Here is a 24,666-nt window from a genome sequence, read left to right on the forward strand (position 1 = left end):
GCGTGGATATGGGGAATGCGCGTGTCTTCTCCTCATTCGAAGTTTGCTGTGCATAGATATGGCAAAACCGCGCTTTTTGGTTTCGACGATTCCTGTGTCTGTCAGGTAACACACTCTTCCTCTTCTCAAATCAAAACCAATCCTTGCTCAGTCCTTTCTCATTTTCCCATCGCTATTCTTTCTGATTCATTTTCAGTACTTCGTACCATCTATTTGTTTCCTTCGCCTCATTTTTCATTTCGTTTTTTTATTTTTTATAATTCGACTTCAAATTGTAGTACAACTCCCGTGAAGTTAGAATTAGAGTGAATGCTAAGTTGAACTCACTAGCAGGATCAAACATGTTGATATAAAGGTTTAGGTTGTTTTCATTAGTTGGTCTTGTTATAAGTCACAATAATATGTTCTTGCTCTGATTTTGGAATGGAATAAACTTCCTTTTTACTTAAAACATTTTTCCTCGCTCTCAAAAGCAGGGCTGAGTGGGTGTGCAATGTTATAAGGGTTTCTGAATTCTGATTGCTGCTCCTTCAAAATTAAAGATCATGTTCTCTCAAGAGTCAAGACTATGTTTGGCTTCCAGTTTGAAATGCTTACACAATCATGGCTGTATCTAATCTTTGTGTTTTTATATAAACATCAATGTCCATTGAAGCACAACCATTTGTAATCATTTCTCCATCTGCCAAATAGTTCACATTTTAGAGATTTTGTTTGTAGCCACTCTAGCTTGGGAAAGTCATTCTCGTTATTGGTCATTGTCTTACCTTTTTACCCCATGATGCTTGTATGTGGCATTGGTACCTTATCACTTAGCTCAGACAAGTGCCTAAGAAATGCGTGAATCAATTCAAACACAGTATTCTTTTCTATGAGGTACCAGCACCACCAGCTATCAGTTAACTTATCAAAATTTTCTCTTCCAAACTCTTGATTACGAGCCTTGAAAGATTTTGCATGCAAAAGATGCCACCGGTTATCATTCCCGGGCAGAATAGCAAGTCCTTTGTCAGTGTTAGACTAGACATACAGAAACAAGTTGAGTGTAGAATTTCCCGTGCAGTTTTCAGCTTGGTTCCTAGGCACATTCATGGCAAACTATGCTTTGGTGGTACAAAAGTTGAACCTCTAGTAAAAATCAGGCACACATTCTGCCCTAGCAGGATAAGAGTTGCCGAAGAATATCAAGAAGGTTTGTCTGATGAAGATGATGATCTCTGTCCCGTCGAATGTGTAAGAGAATTCACCACTGATGAAGAGTTCAGCAAAATTCTGGACAAGGCTAAAGAAACTGGATCTTTGGTGGTGGTAGATTTCTTTCGCACCTCTTGTGGAAGCTGCAAGTATATAGAGCAGGGTTTTGCAAAACTGTGCAAGAAATCTGGTGATCATGAAGCTCCAGTAATCTTTCTAAAGCATAATGTAAGCATGCTATCTGTATAGCTCCTCTATATTTCAGACAATATTTATGTTTCTATTTCCTGTATAACAGTTTTCTTATGAGATTATTTTCATAGACAGTGTAAAGATTTTTAAATTAGAAATCATTCTATGTATGACTTTTAAAGTAATTATTATAAAAGTCAACAAACTTATCATATATGACAATCTATGATTAAATGAGACAATGTAAACAACTCTTACATTGTTATCAAACTGCAGTCTCTCTTCAGCTTTTATTTGACCAAATAGTACATATAATGACAGTGTAAATAATCCATATACTATTATTCAATTACAAACTGTTATGTATGGTAAAATTATCAACTTTTATAATAATAATCTTAAATTCATATTAATGATGATTTCTTATTAGTTGATAGTGTAAAATTGTTTACAATGGAAGTGGATAAAAATTAAACTCTTTATTTATTATTAGTTTCTATATAAATATAAGGACTTAAATATTAAGTCTATCAGGAACAACATATATATGCTCATCCCTTCTCCTCTGTTTTACAAAGTTCTCTTTAAGCTGTGGTGAAGAAAGTCATGATCAACTAATATTTACTTTATCACTGCCTCTCAAACTAGAGGTTTTATTTGGTTACTTTCTCATTGAGCATGTCAATAAAAGTTTGTCTATAGAGACCCTTATTACGCTATTGCTTGCAGGTAATGGATGAGTATGACGAGCAATCCGAGGTTGCTGACCGACTTAGAATCAGGGTATTTCTCTTCTATTCTCTTGATTACTATTTACTGAGTATCAAATGAAACTTAATCTGTATAAAACTGACCTACCTCCCTTGGAGACAGCTAAGTATCAGCCATCAGGTTAATCTAAATGTTTGTTGTCCAACTTGTCTTCAATGTTCCGTGGTTAGTCTTCATTTGCATGATTTCTCTAGTTTACTCTAATTAACTGGTGCACATGCCATTTTCGTTTTGGTTCTGGTTTATCTTGTCATTGCTTTTTATGATTATCTCTAAAACTATCTTTACTTTCTTCACCTCTCTTTTATGGTTAATTCCATCTTCTTCCTATCCGCGATATAGATATCGGTTGTGCATCATTTTTGCTACTAGCTACTGCATGTAATCACTACACTTTCTAGTATTCATGCTTTATGATATGTTGAATATGAAGCGGAAACAAACTGATGCAGGCCGTGCCTCTTTTCCACTTCTACAAAGATGGGGTCCTGTTGGAAGCATTCCCAACCAGAGACAAAGATAGGATTCTTGCAGCTATTCTCAAGTACTCATCTCTTGAAGCTGAAGATATCTTAGGTTAACATCAAGAGATGGGGTCATGGCACCCTCGGGGACTGTTGTGCACTGCAGGGAAATTAGTAAATTTTTGTACGTGACAAAGTTCATTAAACAGCATGTTGTATACACAAAATAAAATACTTTAGTCCTGTCAGCCTAATTCACTTTGTTAGGATAGGATATTTTCTTGCAAAATATCTAGTGAAGAGTTTAATGTACACTACGATACGCCTTCTCTTTCTCCAGAGGTCATAAATAAAATTTTCATTCTGCTTATTTGTTACGTCTTATATACAACCAAAATGCTTGCAGATACTTGTAAAGGAGCCGGGCACGGGCAATGGGATTCAAAACTAAGTCGAGTGTATGTAAGTTTAATTTTATTGAACACCCAAACTATTTTTATTTCTTATTTCCTTGCAGGATTTTTTTAAAAAAAAATAAAAAATCTTCGCTTAGTTGGGAATTTATATAGCTGACATTTTTCCCCTCTTCGTTTCTTACCATTTGATTTTTATTTGTACAGTTCCACTTCTACGTGCCATCTCCACTTAAAATTCCTTTTACGTTATGCTTTTCAAATCTTTGTATAGCGGACAAACTGCATATTTTTGCAGCCGAAGAATGTGATAGTTATTGTACTGTGAAGTCAATATAGACACAAATGTTGCCAAATGCTTGTATTGAAATCGACCTCACTCGGGCACAAGTTGTTATTCGTGTCTCTGAGGGGTGTCACTTCAATAACACTAACACCTGAACATCCATCTCCTCCACTGTCTCTCATCATACCCCTCACCCTTGCTACATCATCCCACCTCCCAACAATCGCATAAAGATTTGACATTAATACATAAAATCCACCGTTTTTGTAATTCAATAAAAACAAATTTTTGGCCAAGCTTTACTTCCTGTTGAATCCAACAAGCACTTAGCAATGCTACCCAGACAGCAGAATCAGGCCGAATTTCCATGTTGTTAATAATATCAATTGCTTCCTTGAACAACCCTGCCCGACCCAAGAGGCCAACTAGGCAAGCATAATGCTGCAAAGTTGGCATCAAACCATACTCTTCTCTCATGATACGAAAGTATTCCATTCCTGCATAGACAAGTCCTCCATGGGTGCAAGCTGCTAAAACTCCCAAGAAAGTGATTTTATCAGGTTCTAGTCCTTGTTCTTGTAGTTTAGAAAAACAACTGAAAGCTTTGTGTTCAAGTCCATATAAACTGTGACCCAATATGATGGAGTTCCATGTTGCCAAACATGGATCATTGATGCTATAAAACTTCGTACCCCATTGTCCAGAGGCTCTTCGCTATGCGAAGGTATGGGGGAGGGATGTTGTACGCAGCCTTACCCTTGCATATGCAAAGAGGCTGTTTCCGGATTCGAACCCATGACCAACAAGTCACCAAGGCACAACTTTACCGCTGCACCAGGGCTCGCCCTCGGATCATTGATGCTATAAAATACCTTTTCAGCATAATCTAATCTTCCACACTTAGTATACATATCTATTAGAGCAGTTACTGTAAAATCTTCCACTTTCAAATTGTTTCTAAGGATATAACCATGAAGTGTCTCTCCAATCTGCAAGTACCCAAGCTGGCAACACCCCGATAGTAGACTAGTGATAGTAATTGCATCTGGTTTTTGTCCACACATGTTCATTTGGAAGAACAACTCCATGGCATCACTTGAATTTCCAGCCTGAACACAGCCAGATATCACAGAATTCCAAGTGATCAATGGTTTTTCTCTCCTGTCAAAAAACAAAGACAAAGCAGCTTGTATCTCATCAAATCTTGAATACGTGCTTATTAACCCATTTGCAACTAAGCAATCATTATTCAGCCCACTCTTCAATCCATAACCATGGAAAGCACATCCAATAGCAAAATGAGAAGGATCACTAATTCCATGAAGGACTCTAATCAAGGCAACTGCATCTGGTTTTATGTCTAACTGCACAGTTTGGATAAAACCCTGAACCACAGATTCTACCTCGCCTTTTTCAGAATAGCTAGAGATTATCCCAGTTAATGAAATCAGGTCTTTTGTGGGATAATATTCGTAAATCAATTTCGCCATATCAGTGAACCCTTGCTATTGATATAGACAAACTAGTGAGGTAACAACAGAAGCATCACTGGTGAAGCCACATTTGATAATATAGCAATGGACAGTTTCTGCAACTGCATCAGCTGACATAAGTTTCATCATTGTCACTGGACTGGGTAGCAAACCTTCCTTCAGCATCTCTTTAAAGCACAACACTGCCTTGTCCTCAAAACCATTTTGGCCATAGGCACCAATCATGGTATTCCAAGAGATAACATTTTTCTCACCCATCTCTTCAAATAAGAGTTGAGATGCTTGTAAGTCATCACATTAAGCATACATCGAGTTAAGTGAATTACTCAACTGAGGATCCAAACCAAGGCCAGCTTTGATTCCAAACGCGTGAACAGATCTACTTTGAAGGAAAAGTTCACGGTGACCACAAGATGGTAACAAACTAGCAATTGTTATTTGGTTAGGTCTGAAACTCTCTCTTAGCATGTGGACAAAGAGTTGAAGGGCATCATGAGGATGCCCATTTTGTGTATATCCACAAATCAAAACGTTCCATGAAACAACATCTGTAGAAGGCAAATCTTCAAACAGTTGGCGTGCGTGAGTGGTAAACCCAAGTTTCATGTAGAAGTCAATGAGAGCGGTGTTTACATATAGAAATTGGTCAATGCCCCGTTTCAACAACTGGGTTGGAATCTGGTTTACTTGTATCCTCGTAGTTGGTGATCCACGAGAAAAAGAAGAGGAAGAGAGGAACGCTTTGATGAGTAAAGAAAAGGTAAGATGGTTGGGATTGGCATTAGACTGTAGCAGTTGTCGAAAGATGAGGAGTGCACAGCTTGCATCATGGAATAGAGAGTGAAAGAGAGACAGATTAGGTTTCATTTCATGACAAGGGAGCAATTATCATCCTTTTTCACACTCCCAAAGGTGTATGAAGGTGTGCGGTATTAAGACGTAAGAGCCAAGAGATTACTGTATTACAGCCTTAGCAATGATAACCCACGTTCTAAATACAGATACAGTTCTCAGATTTTGGTTTGGAGCCGGAAAAATAAAATAAAATATGAACCATTGATTTAAAACTTAATATATCTAACGGTAGAAAATGTATTTCCCATGGTAGGAGACATGGAGTTCCCACCTTAGACTTCACCTTAGTTTTGATTGAAAAACAACTCTAAAAATATTTGTGACATTCCATTTAAGTTTTTTTTTTTTATCTAAAAAAATATAGTATTTGTCTTTATTACTGGACTGATTGACCGACTCGGTCATACAAAGAATTGATTCATACATACACGCACTCACGCCTAAATGTTTAATTCTTGGTAAAATGTTAATCGTTCGATCCAGATTGTTCCACCAAAACTGACTAATACTTATCAAGAATATTGGACCGTCCATGGTGAAAGAGTTGGATATGTAATATTGAGTCTTAGACCTTAAGCCTACTCACATTACATAAATAAGGATAATTTTCTCTTTATTTTAGATTTACACACACTCTAGGATTTCATGACAATTATAAAGCCTTTGACTTTAGAGTTCCTGAAATCCGGATATAAACAATTACTACTATTATTAAATGTTATTTATTTTAGTCTTCATTTTTGTAATTTTACAGTCTAAAATGTCCTCATAAACTAAAAGTTAAAATTACTATCACTTGATAATATAAGAATTAGAATGAGATTTTTATACCAAAACAACCAATAACTTCAAAAACTGTTTCGATGTATTAATCTTAACATGCGAAAGTCTATTTACACTGGTTTAGTACGTTAAATGAGGTTTTGTCAAGTACCATATCAAGAGGGAGAGAAGGATACCTACGAGATCACAAGAATTTTACTGATGTTCTGCTAGTAGAATACAAAACTACAGAAAGGTTGGTCATATTAACACATGAACAGTAGTTTTTGCGGCAACAAGTATTTTATTATTTTCTTTTAAAATGTATTGAGGTTTTTTGAATGTGACTCATTCTTTTAACATTAATTATTTGGTATTCTCTGAAAATAGATCCAAAAACAAAATGTATTGAGCTTGAGACGAGGTTTTTTTTATAAAAAAAAGCCAGAATACTTAATGCATTTCATTAATAATTTACGGGGGAAAAAGGCCATTAGAATGTGCACTTTTTTTTTCTTCATCTTAACTTCATGTCAACTTCGAGATTGTTCGCAGTATTTTGTAGAATTCATCTACATATAAATTACAAAAATCACTAGGGATTAGAAAGTAGAAATGATCAATCATTTAGCATTGAGCGGCAAACAATAAAAACACGCCCAATTGATGCAGAGACTGTAAATTGACGTCAACTATGTTCTTCAAGACAAGAAACTGGTGCAGAATTTTATGCCCTTTTTCCATACGAGTTTTCAAGGACCCGCACTTCCGGTCCATATACCAAGCGGCAACGCTCAGTAAATGAACCAACCATCCTAGAGGCTACCTCCTTAAAGAACATCGATGCAATCTGATCACCATAAAAGAACATTTCATTAGTCATTACCAAAAAATAATAATAATAATAATAATAATAATAATAAACTAATAAATACATAATGTAACTTATACAACTACAACAAGTCTACAACCTCTGTAGTCTTAACAGTATTGTTATGAAATGAGTTGTTTAGGCAATTATATGAATACAAATGTGGGTGCATAGAAGAGAAAGTCATGCCTTAACATACACACGTTTAAGGCTTTAATCGAATGAAAAGTGAGGACAGCACAGAAAAGTGAAAAGTGAGGACAACGAATGACATGCAAGGTTCGGCGCTACAAAATGAGAAATGAGGACAACATAGGATTGTTTTTCCAATCAAAGCATAAAGACACCAAAAAGCAAGTTGTGGAAAATAAATGCATTATAACAGAACTATACCTGTCTGTAAAGTGGAGACTGAAACTTAAAATCCACCAAAAAATAAAGATCGCAACTTCCTGGAACAGGGCCAGGGTTAAACTCCCATATGTTTATCAAATGTTCAAACAGGGTACTCTGCGACACAGTTGTCTGGAAACACAAAAAAAAAATATAAGCACAAAAAAATAGCAATGAGTGGAAATTAAGAGCAAACTCTGATAGCAAAATTCAAAAAAGAGGGAAAGAAATGAAGATAAAAACAAAGATCCATTTTCATGATCAACCAGTTTGAATTGCATATTGATTTGTGAGTAAAGAATCTAAAACCCACATATAACATTCAATATTCTATTAGAAAGGATCGGCACTCTAGTAATTATAAAGATTTGATATAAGAACAATCATAAGTATTTAGTAATAGCAGAGCTAAACTCAGCTGTTCAAATCTGCATCTCATATGCCAATGCACATTTCAGCACATATATCATGGTGGCTAGGTCATAGAAGTTTTCTCCAAAGGATTTAATACTCAACAAGTACTGCATACCACACATGGAGTGACCACATGATGCTCATGCATCACAATTTGCATAATGATACTGCAAAAATATACTGTAAATCGGGATTCAGACAAGTGAGAAGTTCATTCAATGAACAAGCCAAGCCTGAGAGTTTTACTATCTTGCTCATTAATTGACCGTATGAACATAAAGCATAAACAGTATATATGTTATATGAAAAAACGGGAGAAAAAAATTTTATTCCTTCAGTGAGATATCTAATTTTGTTACTGGGTATTCAATATATAAAGAATATATTTCCTAAAATAACTCCCTGATACTAAGAACCTAATAATCAATTAAATTACCATACATATAAAAGCTAATAATCAGGAAAACAGGATAAAATTAGAGCAAAAAGGGAAACAGATACCTTCACTATTCCCTATTAATTAGGAAAGAAATCTGTCTATGAGATGTCAATATCTCTGAATTGATGTGAACAACACTGTATGAAATTTGTTAGAATACTAAATACTATCAGTTATCTCAGAATATATAACCAACCATAATTATGTTGATTAGTTTCTGGTTAGGCTACAAGTTAGCTACTGATTACTAAAGTATACCGTAGAAGGGAGAGGAAGAAAGGCATGGGAGGAGGAGTGGCGGAATCTGTCCTGCATTCCCTAACAGAAGGGACACATAGCAGCAGGAAATTATGCAGCAATCATGAAAGAGAACATTAATATGAAGGGAATGGATGGTGGTGTCGTGGACTCATCGTTTGGGTAGTTTTGGTGTGGCTGAAACCACAAGACAGAGAAGGCACTCCTTCTGTGAGTGGCTTTTTTTACCCGTCTGCATTTAAGTTTTCTGCTATTTCTGTTGTAATTAGAACTTGGTTCTCTTTTTTTTTCCCTACCATTTCTACAGTAATACCATATCAGTATCTGTAACACTCATTTGAAGCTTGTTTTATTACCTAGGGCTCATCTAGGCTTGAACTTGTTTATATAGAGTAGGTATACACATATAGTAACCAAACTTGAAACTGACTGAGAGTCTGAGATTAAGCTCGAATTTTCACTCATTAAGACATAAGTTGAACCTTTGCAGCATATTCTATAAACAAGCTGAGCCTGAGCCTCCTGCTACTTGACGGCTTGATCAACCCCAGAAAAATGTAAGAAATTGCTAATACATATAGTTACAATTTTACTTCATCTAGTTTTTAAACGTTTCACTTTCCCCTCTAAATTTCAAATTGATGCTACTCTGTCCATCAGAGTGATGCTCATAGGGCAAGTTTATTGTTTATGAGGAACTGTGTATCATAACATCTCCACATCAATGATACAATGAGAAGGGGCTTAATTATATCAATTTGAATGATAACCAAGCAACATTGGTCAGACTGAACTGGAAAGACCAGAATGCAACTTTTTCTTTATACCAGAGTCTGACTATCCATTTGTGCAATTAAGTCCAAGTTAAAAAAAAAAACAGAAAAAATAGACATATGGAGCCAGCACCCAATGCCAATATAAACCATCAGAATTCAAATGTTTTAATTGAAGACGAAAGCTACAAATTTCTAGATAAGATGGGCACTGTCTCTAACTCATTAACAAATATTGGCTTGAATATGCCTATAGATCTCATTATTTATGGAAATTTTAAGTTGTGCACTAACAAGTAACAGCAACAACCAGAAAAAAATCTCACAACCATGATCCTCCTGAATGCAAGCATAAGGTAAGTAGGTAACTACTAAATACCATATACTAGAGGAGGTTGAATACCTTTATACGCTTTGGTCTGTCCAATTCAACATGAGAAACATAACTTTCAACAAGGAATTTAAATCCAATCTCCAACTCAGCATCAAATGATCCATCTGGATAGTGTCTAAGTATCTCCGACCTTTGACACCATGGGACAAAACCATGATAGAAGTCAACAGCAGAAACAACATCAAATAATTGCTCTGGAGAGTACCTAATAATTCATAAGTATATCTGTTAACAAATACAAAGAATGAAAACAACAAAAAAATAATAATTATTCTGAATTCAACAGTAATATATACAAAGCCGGGATAAGCAGAAATTATTAGGTAGTCCTGGACCTCATGTGTCCATGATTATGGTCAATCTCTATCTATGTGACACGTGTTTAAGTTTTATAATTTACAAAAAAGGAATTAATAACACTTGATTACATGCCATATGGAGATTAATAGGGACCATGATGGTCCAAGACTACCTAACAATTTCTCCAGGATAAGATGATGATTTGTACACTCAAATCCATTAAGTTTCTTTTAGAATCCAAACATCAAATATTTATCATATAATCTCGGTACACAAAGTGCAAATTTAAAAGCAAGCTTCGAACCACTACTAGAATATATGCTAACATAATAAAACTAGTTAGACATCACAAAAATCAACTTTCTCCTAAGGATTGACATAAATAAATCCTATAAAAAGGTAGGGCCAACAATGATGGGAAGAATTCAACAGTCACCAGAGCCATCTATTGAAACTCTAAAATTTCATTAAGAAAAGCTTTGATACAGAAGACACCAGCTAGGCTACACTTGAAAAATATCAACAAAATGTCACTTATTCTAAATCAGTGTGCATGGAAATAATATGGTTATAGAAATCTACAGCCAAGAATAATAATAAAAACAAAATGCAAATAGAGCCAAACATATGGCAGCATAAACAAAGAGAGATGAGAAAAATCCCGTTACCCCAAAACGCGCCTCTCCTCGTAATTTCTGGATAGAATACCTTCTTCACCATCTCCGCATCCAAGAAATTGTCTTGTTTGAACAACATTATAATTAGTATTACTATTGCACAATCCTCCGGTGAGAGGGGAAAAGCCAATGCGAGAGAAGGAAGGCTGAATGTGATGGCCGGTAATGGCGGTAGTGATGCATCTGCATCCATCGAGTTTCCAACTGCTCTTGCTAGACCTAATCAATTGACTCACGCCACTTTTGCGCGATGCCAAGGAGCAAAGGGCCTTCGAGGTCGACAAAAATGGCGGCATCGTAACTACAAAAAATAATCAAGATACCTAATCTAATTAAATTGAGAAAATCTGAAATACAAGTGCAGCTAGAACCGCGGATTGGGATCCGGAATGTGAAACCCTAGGATTCCAAAAATAGTTGAAGGGAGGAATATTCTAATGGAAGGATACGCGATATCGGGAGAAGAAAAAGAAAAAATGGGATGAGATTGCGTGTGTAGAAGTACAAGGTTGAAGGGGAAAAATTCGGTGGTCGTTCTTTGAAGGAGATTGATTATCCAAACATGTAATGTAATGGTCAAGTGGTTGTTTAGGCCATTTTAGTTCTTTCTTCACACGACACTGCTTGAACCGCCACGCGACGTCGTTTATAGTTCACCGCACACGTGTACATTGTCGCCGATAGTACGAGAATCCCGTCGTCGGCGCCTCAGCTCCTCCCTGCCTTTTTTATTTTTTTCCCACCTTAATTAGGTTAGGGTATGATTGGTTTAATGGTGGTGCCTTGCTATTTGCACCCCGTCTTTGCTATATTGGTTATCCTTAATTAGGTTAGGGTATGATTGGTTTAATGGTGGTGCCTTGCTATTTGCACCCCCTCTTTGCTATATTGGTTATCATGTTATTGGTACTGAATATCCATCGACTTTGATGATATCTGAATTCCTATCAATAATAAAAATTCAATAATAATAAAGAAGACAACAGTAAAATCATATTATACATAATAAAAAAAATGAAGTAAATAGTAGAATATTCAAGAGGCCTTAAAAGATCAAGATAAAGACGAATGAGCCGACTTGAGATTTTAGCATTATAACAAAAAAGAATAGTTTTCAGATCTCTATTTTTTATTATCGTCAAAGAAAATTAGAATCAGGATTAAATAAAGAAATTTCAAACTTTCTATTACTGATATTTGTTTTCGTTACAAGCAGTATTTGAGTATTTTTGTTTGAGTCGTACGAGATGAAATTCTCATATACAACCTGACTAGCCATCTTTAATGAAGTTGTCCCCTCCCAACCATGTTTATTTCATCCACAAGGTTCAAACTCAAGATTTTACTTAAAGGGATCGAGTCTAATACACCCAAACCAATGACTTTTTTTTTATGAATGTTAAACTCTCTTAGGAGTTACTATTATTTATGTCGACAAAAATGTCTCCTCACATTGAAATTCAAAACAAAAATTTGTTTCAATTGTATAGTTGAGTGTTTATATATAAGGCTAACTATTGAATGGTTCATTGTTCAATGAATATGCATCCATTATCAAGCACAAATATAGTGGCAAGACGTATGCAAATAACCATAAAACAAAATATTGATCCATAAAGTTCAAACTAGGAACTAACAAAGAGAAGGTACGAAGCCTTAGGGCTGGAAATAAAAAAAATGACCATTTAAGGGATATTACCTTAAAGGTGAAAAACAGTCATTGAACATATGTTGGGAATAATTCAACAAGTTTGCCCCAGTGATTCCATAAGTTATCAACTTAGAAATATCCTATCATGGACCTGGTGCATGGTGAAACCAAATAGTAGGTAAAATGAATCTTGGCAAGTAAACAACTCATGATATCGTGAGTTAATGACTCGAGGACTTCAATAAAGTACAATACCTCAATTGGAACTCATTCGTATGAAAGGCTAAAATTAGCCTCTAACAACATTAATAGTATGTTTCCTATCGATTAAGGAACAAAGCAAAAGACTCTTATTATCCCACTAAGAGATGACCTTATGAATAAGGCGATCACATTACCTTAACTTTTTTTAAAATCAAGAAAGACCTATAAAATCCAACATAATTTTATATTTCATGCACATTTATTCCCTAGCCACCTTGCATAAAATGCATATTAACTTAAGTAATGGAGACTTTGCAAGTGGTCTCCCTTTATTACTCTAACTCTCTAAGAATTTAGACATCAAGGCATTCAATAAGGTATATCAAACTTAAAGCCCAACCAAGAAGCTCATGGAGATTCCAATAGGCTATATCAAACTGGTTATCAAGCAATCAAATGAATGTATAAATAAATAAATAAAAGAGATCAATTTACACCAATGTAACATTGTTAACTATTATCATTTTTATAACTTTCGTTTTCTTAAAATTTACCGTTGAATTGAAAGTTCCTTTCACATATATCTTATATGCAAAATTTCATATTAATTCAAAATCATTTATTATCTCGTTTATATAGATTAAAATCGATGAAATATAAATATTTAAAAATATACTAAAATATGAATAATTTAATTACCTTCTTATTGTTGTTCTATTTTGATAAAATTTAACACAAACGATCTTAGTAATATGAAGATATAATTCAACAGTTGGATCAATAAACATCACATTTTATATCAAATTATAAAAATGATATAATAATTATCAAAGTTATACCAATGTAATTTGATTTCTCTTCACACACACACACACACATATATATATATATATATATATATATATATATATATATATATATATATTATACTTACTCACAATTAATTTAATAAATTAAATATAAATATATGTTTAATTATTCAATAAATAATTCTGAACTTAATGATTTTGTTTTTGTATAAAATTTGACTTATTATATTTTATATGATTACAAACACATGTAGAATAATTCTTCCGTTGAAAAAAAAGAACTTGTGCCAAAAAAATTTAGAGAAATATTTTTATTATATATGAATTTTTAAAATTAATAATGAAAATATACTTGAAATACCTATTTATTTTTGCTAATTTTCGAATACTTATTTATTAAATACAGATTCAATTGCCTTTAATATTAAAAAAATGTTATTCTTACAACAGATTATTATACAAATTTTTTTATCTAATTTCTCCATGTCATTTGTTACATCTCATATTTATTTATTTATTTTAATTATATTTGTTTTACATATAACATTTATGAATCAAATATTTAAATTTAAATATAAAGAATGAATAAACAATAGTCGAGTTTGTGATATAAAAATGACTAGAGGAGAGGCTGGCGAGGCATCTTGCTAAACTTTAGTACTGCAGACTGAGCGTGTGACTCAGTGTGGGAAAACGATAGATACCATTACCATGTTGGTTGGATAACTGAGAGATGATGATGATTTCAACTTCAACCATGGCTTTGGCTTCTTTACTACCCAAAACGGCACCGCATGTCCTTTCCCTCACAAACCCTTCCGCTTCCACTCCCTTCATCTTACCTTTCAGTTTCCACTGTTTGCCTCACCCTCCTCTTCTCTCTGCCCTCAAAGCTAGTTCCTCCGGTGGCGACGATTTACGCGGCAAGCCCCTGCTTTCTCAGGGAATTGGAAAGGGAATTTTGGAGGAACATGCCTTTGAAGACGACGACGACGACAAATGGGTTGATTGGGAGGACCAGATTTTGGAGGACACCGTTCCTCTCGTCGGCTTCGTCAGAATGATTCTTCACTCTGGACAGTATGTCTCTCGAACCCTTACTATACATACTCTATTCTATTTCCCCTTCATTTCCACCCGCAATCCGCAATCCGCAATCCGCAATTGATAACGCTGCTGATGAAGTCCATCACTGCATAGTTACATCTAGGGTTTTGTGTATAACAATATAGCTACAAACGACGGAAGTAAGGAGAGAGTACTTACTTATATATGGGTGCTGGAAATGCCCTCTCTTTATCGTGTTATGTGTCAGGCCTCAATTTTGAGATTGATTTGTAAGTGCTCTACCTTTATCAATATTGACTGGGTTTTACACACAATACCTGTGCTATTTGAAAAGGCGCAGGCAAGTGGGATTTTTTTTTATCCAAATCCTTTGTCCATGGAGGTCTGGTTTCTAGCATTTCGGTGGAGACAGGGAAGAGAGGACTACAATCAATGTAACCTACTAGTGATCTGCCTCTGTACACAGAATCCATTGAATACTTGAAAAGAAATTTAAATTGATTATTGTTTTCATGGATGTCAAGGTTCTAAATAGCATCTTATAGTGGTGTAGCGATGTGGAGTGGCCCCTTGCCGCTAGAGAAGCCACTATAGTGGAACAGTTAACTGTAGTGGCCGTAGTGGACCAAATAGCGGCCGTAGTGCACCAAATAGCGGCCGTAGTGGACGAGATAGCAGCGCTATGTGTTGATTCCAAAAACCCCCTTTGAACAGAGACATTACATTAAGGCTTTTTGGGATTTCAATTTCTAAAAATGAAATCTGCAGCTGTAGTTGTAGTGAAAATGATAAAGAAGAATTGGATTTAGAAGACCATGATTGATGATTCCAATCTAGGAAACTTGTGTTGGTTTTTTGTTGGTATTTTTACTTGTATGTTTTTTTAAGAGAGCTATGACTTTTTATTGTTGATTATAAATGCCATGAATTTTGAGTTTTTCTATCATTTTTGAGAATTTATATGTATATAGTTTATGTTATATAAAGTATATAAAAAATTTCAGAATAGTGGCTATCCCACTATTTGCTATCCTGCCATAGCATTTATGCCTTTATGGGACTAGTTGCTATGCGCCACTATCTGGGATTTAAAACACTGATGGAATGATGGATTTACATGCTTTGTTTTCATTTCTCTTGGAAATTCTGATAATATTTATAATACTTTGTTGCAAAATCTTGCCTCAAATATGAAAACACATGTTCTGTTTTGTTTCTCTTGGCAATTCTGATAATACCTTGTTATAAATTCTTGCCACAGATATGACAATGGAGATAGACTAAGTGCAGAGCATGAGAAAACCATTATTGAGAAGCTGCTTCCCTTTCATCCAGAATTTGAGAAAAAGATCGGAAGTGGAGTTGATTATATCACTGTATCTCTCTCTCTCCCTCTTTCACTCACTCTCTCACACACACAATATGTGCACTACTTTTGTTGACCAAAGGCTTTCTCAGTATTTCTTTTATTCGGTTGTAACCAATAATCATAATTTTTTTAGGTTTAGCAATCTATTAGATTAGATATATGACCATGACATCTGTTGTGGCCTACTGCTAAGATTTCACCTTTCATCCATTATAAAATCAAAATGGCTCTGGTGGATGGTTGGTGTTGGAAAGCTGGCTTAATTGCGGTTACCCCTAGTCTGCCTTAATTGCGGTTACCCCTAGTCTGCCTTAATTGCAGCCTTTTTGGATGCCTTCATTTCAGCCTCCAGCACCATCATTGTGTTAGGAGTGAGGGTGTGTGTTTAATCCCACACGCCAAGTGATATGGCTAAGTAGTCTATATAAGGCTTGGATAATCCTCACTTTACCCCAATTGTAGGAGGGGGAGGGGGGGCACTAATAATAGTTGTCTCTTCTTAAATGCAGGATGCAATAGTGCAACTTGGTAGTTAACTAGTTATTGATGAAGTAATTAGTTTTTGTTAATTCATAGAGAGTGCTATCTGATTGCTTTCGTTTTATGAAAATTTATGCCATTGATTTGTTCATCAATGTTGATCCACTCCACATTTCACTTCGCAAAATGCTCCTTGCACTTAAAGGACTCCATCCTTAATATTGGTAATCTTTTACGTAATTAGTTTTTGCACCACCCGATTTGTTAATAACTGAACTTAAGTAATCTCTTCTGTCTCTCAGCCTCTGGTACAGATAAGTTCTTTCAGGATCTTCATACTAACATTGTATTCATTTTTCCCTTTCTAGTGGGTCAATTAATTTGGTGTTCCAAATTCGACTACTTTGCTCAATCTTTTTCTCATTCTATGATAGTTATGAATTCACATGATAAATGAATTAAGTAATGTTTAGCCCTGTAAAGATTTTTGCTGCTAACCATGGAGGCGTATAAAGAAACCAATTAAACCAAACCAGACCTGAATTCAAATCATATTTTAAAAAATCCAAACATTGTAAATTGGTTTTTGAATCAAAAACTGGTTTTACTTTTTAGCAAATGATTCAGTTAACATGGTTAATATGTTAACGAAAACTGGTCCAAGTCAAATTTTAAAACTACTTTAAAACCAGATTGAAATTAGTTTTGGTTCAAAAATCAGTTTTGGTTAAAAACTGAATTGGGACCAAAACCAGTTTAAAACTGGTTTGACCAAAACCAAACCAGTTTTGAAATATAAAGGTAGTTCAGTTTTGAAATCCAATTCATATAATTGGTTGGATTTGAACTGGTTTTACATGATACCAAACCTTGCACATCCCTACCTAGCCAAACGTGGCTTTTGGCTTTGGTGTTACTAGGGGTAAGCGCCGGTCGGTTACAGTCGGATTCACGCCAAAATTTCTAAAATTGAAGGTAACTGACTGAGTACTAATCAAGACCAAAACTGCCCGTTTCCTTTATTGGTTAAGTTAGATAAGGGTTAAGCGGGTTTCGGATGCATCGGGCGGGCATGTGTGGGTTGGTTTTTGAAATGCAAATGTTTCCAGTTTTCGCCAGATGGTGAGCAATCGGAGGAGACTGATTGTTGGAGTGATAGTTATGGTTGCAACCTGCATGCTAACGGTGATGTGGTGGCGGGACTCAAAGTTGCAAAGTAAGTTGTAGGAGGAAGTCGAAGAAAGTGGGGAATGAACAAAGGTGGAGTGATCTCTTGAAGGTGTACTACTGGAGTGTAACAAGCTGTGCGTCACTGCATTTAAACACTGATAGGAAAAACAAAATGTCACAAACCGAGTATATGTGTATGAGTGTGTCCCTATGTTATGCTTCAGGATTTTCAGATTGATGACAGCTGATGGCCTTTCAGTGGTGGAAGAAAAGGCACGTGGATTGCAAGCACAATGTCCAAGGAACTTGGCAATTTGCTGAGACTCTGACTCTTTTCTGTAATTCTCATATACGTAATAATTAACTGTTGAAAATATAAATTTTGAATCAGAAAATGAATCCAACTGTCCACTGAAGATGCATATGAACAGTCTAATTTGCTTCCCTTGGTCGAGTGCGGGCACCAGCAGATTGCTTTTTTCGGACCCTCACCTGCTCGATGCTATCTGCACTCAACTGATTTTGTTTATATTTGCAATCCGTGGTCCAAACTGATGCAGGAATTCGGTTTCATTTTTAGTCAGGTTTTTCGGTTCTCGGTCAGTTAACATCTTTATTCTCACCCCTTGGGTGTTACCATCACGTGTATGAATTTTATTCCTGTTTTAGCCACTGAAAAGGATGTAAAACAAAACGAGCCCATGTCTCCCTTGCTAGGCTAAAGATGCATAATGCATTTATTGGCTGCTGCTCTCTAACTGTCTTCCATCACTTTTCGATATTAGCTTTTGTAAAAACAACAATAAAATTAGATAAACGATGCATGCACTGCTCTCATTGTCTTTGGGGTAAGGTTAACTATAACACTTGTTTTGTGATCTTTTCATGTTGCTGAAACGGTTATTGTATTTTACTATGGCAGATTGGATATCATCCTGATTTTGAACGCTCTAGGTGTTTGTTCATAGTACGAGAAGATGGAGAGCTGGTTGATTTTTCATATTGGAAATGCATAAAGGGCTTGATCAGAAAGAACTATCCATTATATGCAGACAGTTTCATTCTCAGACATTTCAGGAAGAAGAGTCGTAATTTGTGAAGTTAGCACTGTCTTTTGCTGGTTGGACCATTTCGTTTTAGAATTCGCTTCTTCTTTTTTAATCCCTTTTGATTTCTCGTGCTATTTTATTGCTGGTAGCATGTTATTTTAAAGGTCTGAGAAAAACGAATACAAATTTTTTTGGAGTTCTGAAGAGTGGTTAGCATTTAACGACTCACGACAAAAGATTGCCATCAATGCCGGAAATTGTACCCATTTTATTGTTGACAATATTCGCAGTGATATAAAAATATGGGAATGTAGATTATGTATATAGACCTTGATGATACTGTACCTTTCTGTTCAAATAATTTTTCAATTTGAAGAATTGAAGTTTATTTTATACCGTTATCGTTTAGCCGTTTAGGGATAGATGCTATCCTATTTTAATTCCAAAACACTTCATAAGCTTCAATGATGACTTATGGTAATACTTACAAGTTGTTTATATTAGAATTGCATCCTAAATGAATTAACCGTGTGTTTGTAACTATAAATGGAAAGTAAAGGAGAGATAAGATTGAAATTTGAATATAAGGAAACGGAAAAGGAAAGAAAAATTTAATGAATTTAAACTATTCAGCACAAAAGATTACCATTGATGAGAAGTCTTTTCTCTTTCTTGCAACCAAACAAAATAAAATGTATCATTTATCTGTTTTTTTCTTCTTCTTAGTATCCTCTTTCAAAATAATTTTGTTTGAGGTATCGTCGAATGTGGAAATGGATATTTATTTTGACAAAGATTCAAGGCTTAATTTGTCATATATGTAGGAGATTAGTTCTTTATGCTAAACATAATCCTTGTTGGTTTATTTATTTATTTATTTTATTTCCCTCCATCTAAATTAAACTTCGTGGAACATTAATGTTCAGTTATGATATTTCACAATGGGGGAATTTCTCCGTGGTTTCTTCTTGGTAAGCCAATAGATCATGACCTGCCATGTTGGTGCCAAAGGTGGGAGGCGCTTCCAGAAACTCTAATGCTCATGTTAGAGTCCAACATAATAATGACCTAGACATGTGAAATATGTGTTACCATGGAGACATTTATAGGGAAAACGCCGAGGGGTATGGTGGCTCTCCTTCATCATGGTTTGTCACATCTTTTAAGGGGATTTAGTGCAAAATGCGGCTGAAGTCTTTTCATATATGAGATTTATGTTTGTAGGGGTTGTTTGATTGACCGTGAAGATTATGACTGTTTGTTTTGAAGGATAAAAATAATATATAAGAAAAAAATTATATTTTTTAATGTGGGGTTTTTTATATTTTACTTTAATTTTATTTTTATTTTTATGTTCTTTATTTTTATCCTTTAGATAAAAAAATTCCTTGAATGATTGATGCTGATGATTGATTAATGATTAGCCGATGATTATCCTCGAGGATAAGCCAAGGACTTGGTCAACACGTGAGAAGGCCAATTGGTTAACTTAGTCAGAACCCAAGTAGAGTGCTCGTTCCCATTTCACCTCTAGAACTAGAACGTAAACATACAATAAATTGACTTCTCGAGCGATGTATGTCAGTTCTTCCTGGTCGAATCAAAATTACCGATAAAATTTGTTGAAAAGGCTTTCTTTTTCGCAGAAGAACTTACCTACGAATGGTTTAATATTTGACGTTTTTGTTAAGTTGTTCTCATAATCTCAACATTGATGTGCTTCACAGTTTCGATATCCTTGACTTCCTGTTCACTTTTTTATTTTATTTGTTTTGTCGAGATGAACTATGCAACAAACATATAATTTGTAAAATGGAACTTTCAGCTTCTCATTGGTCCTTAACTTTCAACACCCACTCAACGTTTATGCAATTAACATACCGAATATGACCGTACTCTACTGATGATGTCTAATGTTCACAATGAAAAGAAATGGCGAAGCCCAAATTTATTACTAACTCTGGTAACTACTTTACAAAAGTTTATAACTTAACTAATTATATTAAATTTATTGATATTTGTATATTTTTTATAGTTATTTTTTAAATTATTAGAACTTTATTTGCTTAATCTTGTTTAATTGATTAACTAATATATGATTAACATGGTGTAACGCGAATACATGATTATCAGATAATCTTATATTTTAAATAGTTTGATTCTTAAGTCTATATAATATCCATTTAAAGAGATCAATCATAGATATTAGTCTTTAACTCCTAGTTGGGAGATAATATAGATTATAAAACAAAGTTAATATATGATATTTATAACATATTCTGTAAAAAAAATAGTATAAAAAACGAATTAGAGAAGATCTTATAAATAAAAACATATCAATCATCATTATAATCTACAGAAAAAAATCTGATAAAAAGCATTAGATGCAGAGCATTGAGGTTCTTTGCTGGATGTGCATGTGGCGTGCACTTACGGGCTCAGGTAGCGAGGAGCGTTGGTTGGACACGTGTTAGTGCTCCCATATTGTTGGCCCCAATATAATATTACAAGGTTTTGGTGCCTTTTTGAAACGGTAATGGGGAATGGACTATATTTGACAGTGCTTGTCTCCTTCTTCTCTTTGTAACACCTGTTCCGTTCATGTAATCAAGTTCATTATTCTTTCTCTCCATTGCTGGAAAAGTGATGAGGTGTCCTAACAAATTTGGACCTTTCCAGAGTTGGTGACATGGTGACCAGCAAACTTTATGCAGAACACTCTGCTTCGCTTCCTTAAGCAACAAAATAATATCATTCTATGTGAGATCAGATTGTATCCACTTTTGGTACAAGTAATAGATTAAACAAAAGTATTGAACTTTACGAAAATTAAATAAAATTCTTTTTTTTTAATGCTAGGGGGTGCAAATTTGACTATCCAAAGAAACTAAAAATATCTAACATCGTCCATTGAACTTGGATATTTTTTCTTTTTTCTTTTTACACAAACTTAGATGTTATTTGACTACAAAACTATTTGTCTCACTTTATTAGCACAAACAAACAAAAACTTCAACAGCAGCTTCAACCTGAACATGTCTCTGTCTCACACTCACTTGAAATTTACGGCCAAAACTTAGACGGGTATTAGGCTGTGAAGAAAGAAAAGAAGAAAATTAAGATTGCTTGAGTGAAGAGAAATAAAAAAATAAAAGAAAAATATTTAAATTAAAGCTGTTTGGTAGGTAAAAGAAGAAAAGAGAATCTATAATATAAACACAATTTTATCCTTAAACATAAAACTAAGTAAATAAAGTCTGCACAAAAAACAATGTAATTTTAGAATTTTTAAAAAATAAATAGACAACTCACAATTTAGGATAACAAGTAAAGTAAAAAAAAAAAAACAATTATGAAGTAGCATGATAAATTTTATTTTGGTTTTTAATGGTAGCATTAACGTTCCAACTAGAACAAGATATGTTCTGGTGTGCAGTGTGCTGCTTTCATACGGGGCTGATTTAGTAAAAAATGAAAAAAGGTTGACTTTCTTGCATTTCTTCACAGTTGGGAGCAGAAATTCAAAAGCATGAGACTCACTATTTTTTTTTTTAATATTTCTCTTTTATTTCTTCTTTTGTCAAACAGCATAAATGAATTTGTAACTTTTAGGCTCATCTCCTCTTTTTTTCGCACCTTCTGCGCTTCCAAACAGCCCCTTAAGAATTTATACCCATTATCGAAGAAGACCCTGTTTTTGATTAAGTTCCTTTTCGAAAACAAAACAAAGGGAATAGAACACTTCTCCATATATTCCGGGTTTGATTTGAAAATGGAGTGATGAGAATTGATTGGTACAACACACACACACACATATATATATATATATATATATATATAAAATATTTTTAAAGCATATTTATGTAAATAGATTTAGTTTGTGTTTTCAGTCATGTATTTAAAATTTGTGTATATCAATTAAATGTTTAAAAAACTAAACAGAATGGATATAACCTGTAAATTTAATACCACTACTGTTTTGTTTTGATTTTTTTTTTTTTTCCATTTCCGTCTAGTTTATTTTTTTTGTCTTGATTAAAAGTGGTAAAATAGAAAGACAATCCAACAGTACCAGGAAAGGTGTCAATGATATATAGAAACTTAAGGATTCACCTATAAGATTATTGTATAGGCTGGAACGACAAATAATTTCAGTGTTTCGTTCAATTGCAGTGGCTCATGCATGCCTCAACCAATCCCTAGACATCAAGAAATTTCCATAGGATCATAGGTAAAGTTTTCCATCAAGCGAGTAAAGTTATCTTCCATGCATGTAGTCTTCTTGTTCTGTCTTGAGTTTAAATGATCATAGGTAATGTTTTGATTTGAGACCACAACTCAATTATAAGAAACCCCACTGCATGCCATGTCACGCGGAATTAGCAATGGTGCTTGTCCTTTTGCAAAGCTTCTTCATCCCATTCCCATCCATGAAGCAAATGCAAATTAAACCCCACTCCATTATGTATAGTATAGATATTCACTTCTTAAATTTACAAATTTTAACATATTTTATTTTAAAGAAGATAAAGACTACTATGAACCACTTTAGTCAGCTTCCTGTGAAAACGACGCTAGCTATCTCGTGCTCGTGCTATATATATGTATGTATACATTTTTTGGCGTATTTATGCCGTTACCAATTAGTACAAATTAAAATTATTATTAACACCAGCTAATTAGGATCTTTTTAGGCCACAAATCTCTTTGACTTGGGCCCGCTAATTTAGCATGGAAAGTCTAATGCTTCATTTATTGTAAATCATTTATGCCCGTAGTTGATGGCGGTGTTCGGCTTTTCAGTAAAATTTATCAGTTTATACCCGTCAATACCAAGTTTTCAAGATAGAGTTAAAAAAACATGATAAGGATAACCGATATTGTGAACTTGAAAAAGAGTACATGAAAACTAAGATTATTCGTTTGTTTTTAATATAGTATATAGTGTTATTATATTATCACACCATGAACTTATTAAAAATCATTTTAAAATATTTTTTGAAAATAATTACTACAAAAATCTACCATTTACAATCACATGACAATACTTAATTGGATAATAGTGTAACATTCTCTTGTTAGTGTAGTCCAATTAAATTCTATTTAATTACATGCATGCACATTTTATTAATTAATTATTCTCCAACCACATGTATGTCTCTGAAAACTAATTCACTTGAAATGAATATAGTATTTTTCAACAAAATGTTTTTTTTTTCATATACACAATCAAGGATTAAACTGTAGTTAGCATATTTAAAACAAACTATTTACTAACTGTGTTAGGCCTTAGATGGTGGTGTGGACTGAGTTTAAAACAAGGCATTGAAGAGAAATAATTTTGATCAATGATCTTATACATTTAGAAAATAGTTGTGAATCGGAAATTTTCAGACGTGAGGAGCAAGAACATCTCAAAACCCACTTCTTTAATTTGAGAGTGAACTAACGATAGAAATGGATATAAAATATTAAAATTTGCGTGGATGAGGTTATTGGCAACTAGTTTAGCTTAATTGTTTGACTACAAGAATCAGGAAATCCTTATCTCCTTTTTGTTAATTCTAGGTAAGAAGTAGGTTTGCAGGCATGTGTTGATAATTATGTATCATAGACTCTTGCGTTAATTATAGAGAAGATATAAGTGGAATTATTTTAGTTTTTTTTTAATTTAATTTGTTTCAACATAGTTTTTTGCTCGTTTATTCATATAAACACGACATTAATATTTTATTTTAATTAAAAATATTAAGTTAATCACTCAATGTCGCTCGAATTTGATGTGACAAGTTATTATATTCTGTCACTAGGTACTATAAATTTTAACGACAATTATAATATTACGTGTTCGTGTATCACACACACAAAAGTTAAAATCGGGACCAAAAATTTCAAAAGTCAAATGCCTCGATACCTA

The 24,666-nt window shown here is 34.2% G+C and overlaps 4 protein-coding genes across 5 annotated transcripts; 2 read left to right on the top strand and 2 right to left on the bottom strand.

Annotated features, from left to right (window-relative positions):
- On the top strand, window positions 1-2,991 carry LOC114408703 (thioredoxin-like 4, chloroplastic). 2 transcript variants are annotated; one of them, XM_028371845.1, is made up of 4 exons: window positions 1-105; window positions 477-1,422; window positions 2,116-2,169; window positions 2,610-2,991. In XM_028371845.1, the coding sequence occupies exons 2-4, from the start codon at window positions 958-960 to the stop codon at window positions 2,736-2,738; spliced, it is 648 nt and encodes a 215-aa protein (XP_028227646.1). In that variant the 5' UTR covers window positions 1-105; window positions 477-957; the 3' UTR covers window positions 2,739-2,991. The 2 variants fall into 2 exon arrangements, with proteins under 2 accessions (XP_028227646.1, XP_028227647.1); XM_028371846.1 differs by lacking the exon at window positions 1-105 and having other exon boundaries at window positions 112-1,422; window positions 2,591-2,702.
- Window positions 2,992-3,372: 381 nt separating this feature from the next.
- LOC114408704 (pentatricopeptide repeat-containing protein At2g04860-like) lies at window positions 3,373-5,825 on the bottom strand. The gene is made up of 4 exons (XM_028371847.1): window positions 5,140-5,825; window positions 4,856-5,073; window positions 4,077-4,825; window positions 3,373-3,945 (listed from the first exon to the last, which is right to left on the bottom strand). Exons 1-4 carry the CDS (start codon window positions 5,678-5,680, stop codon window positions 3,525-3,527), a joined length of 1,929 nt encoding a protein of 642 aa, XP_028227648.1. The 5' UTR covers window positions 5,681-5,825; the 3' UTR covers window positions 3,373-3,524.
- A 1,078-nt stretch (window positions 5,826-6,903) lies between these two features.
- LOC114408705 (coenzyme Q-binding protein COQ10 homolog, mitochondrial-like) lies at window positions 6,904-11,707 on the bottom strand. The gene is made up of 4 exons (XM_028371848.1): window positions 10,941-11,707; window positions 9,982-10,177; window positions 7,695-7,826; window positions 6,904-7,280 (listed from the first exon to the last, which is right to left on the bottom strand). Exons 1-4 carry the CDS (start codon window positions 11,243-11,245, stop codon window positions 7,158-7,160), a joined length of 756 nt encoding a protein of 251 aa, XP_028227649.1. The 5' UTR covers window positions 11,246-11,707; the 3' UTR covers window positions 6,904-7,157.
- Window positions 11,708-14,245: 2,538 nt separating this feature from the next.
- Window positions 14,246-19,142, top strand: LOC114408706 (protein DCL, chloroplastic-like). Its single transcript, XM_028371849.1, has 3 exons — window positions 14,246-14,693; window positions 15,943-16,057; window positions 18,623-19,142. The coding sequence occupies exons 1-3, from the start codon at window positions 14,347-14,349 to the stop codon at window positions 18,797-18,799; spliced, it is 639 nt and encodes a 212-aa protein (XP_028227650.1). The 5' UTR covers window positions 14,246-14,346; the 3' UTR covers window positions 18,800-19,142.
- Window positions 19,143-24,666: the final 5,524 nt, after the last annotated feature.

This window comes from Glycine soja, chromosome 4 (genome assembly GCF_004193775.1).
Source record: "Glycine soja cultivar W05 chromosome 4, ASM419377v2, whole genome shotgun sequence".
Classification (NCBI taxonomy): Eukaryota; Viridiplantae; Streptophyta; class Magnoliopsida; order Fabales; family Fabaceae; genus Glycine; species Glycine soja.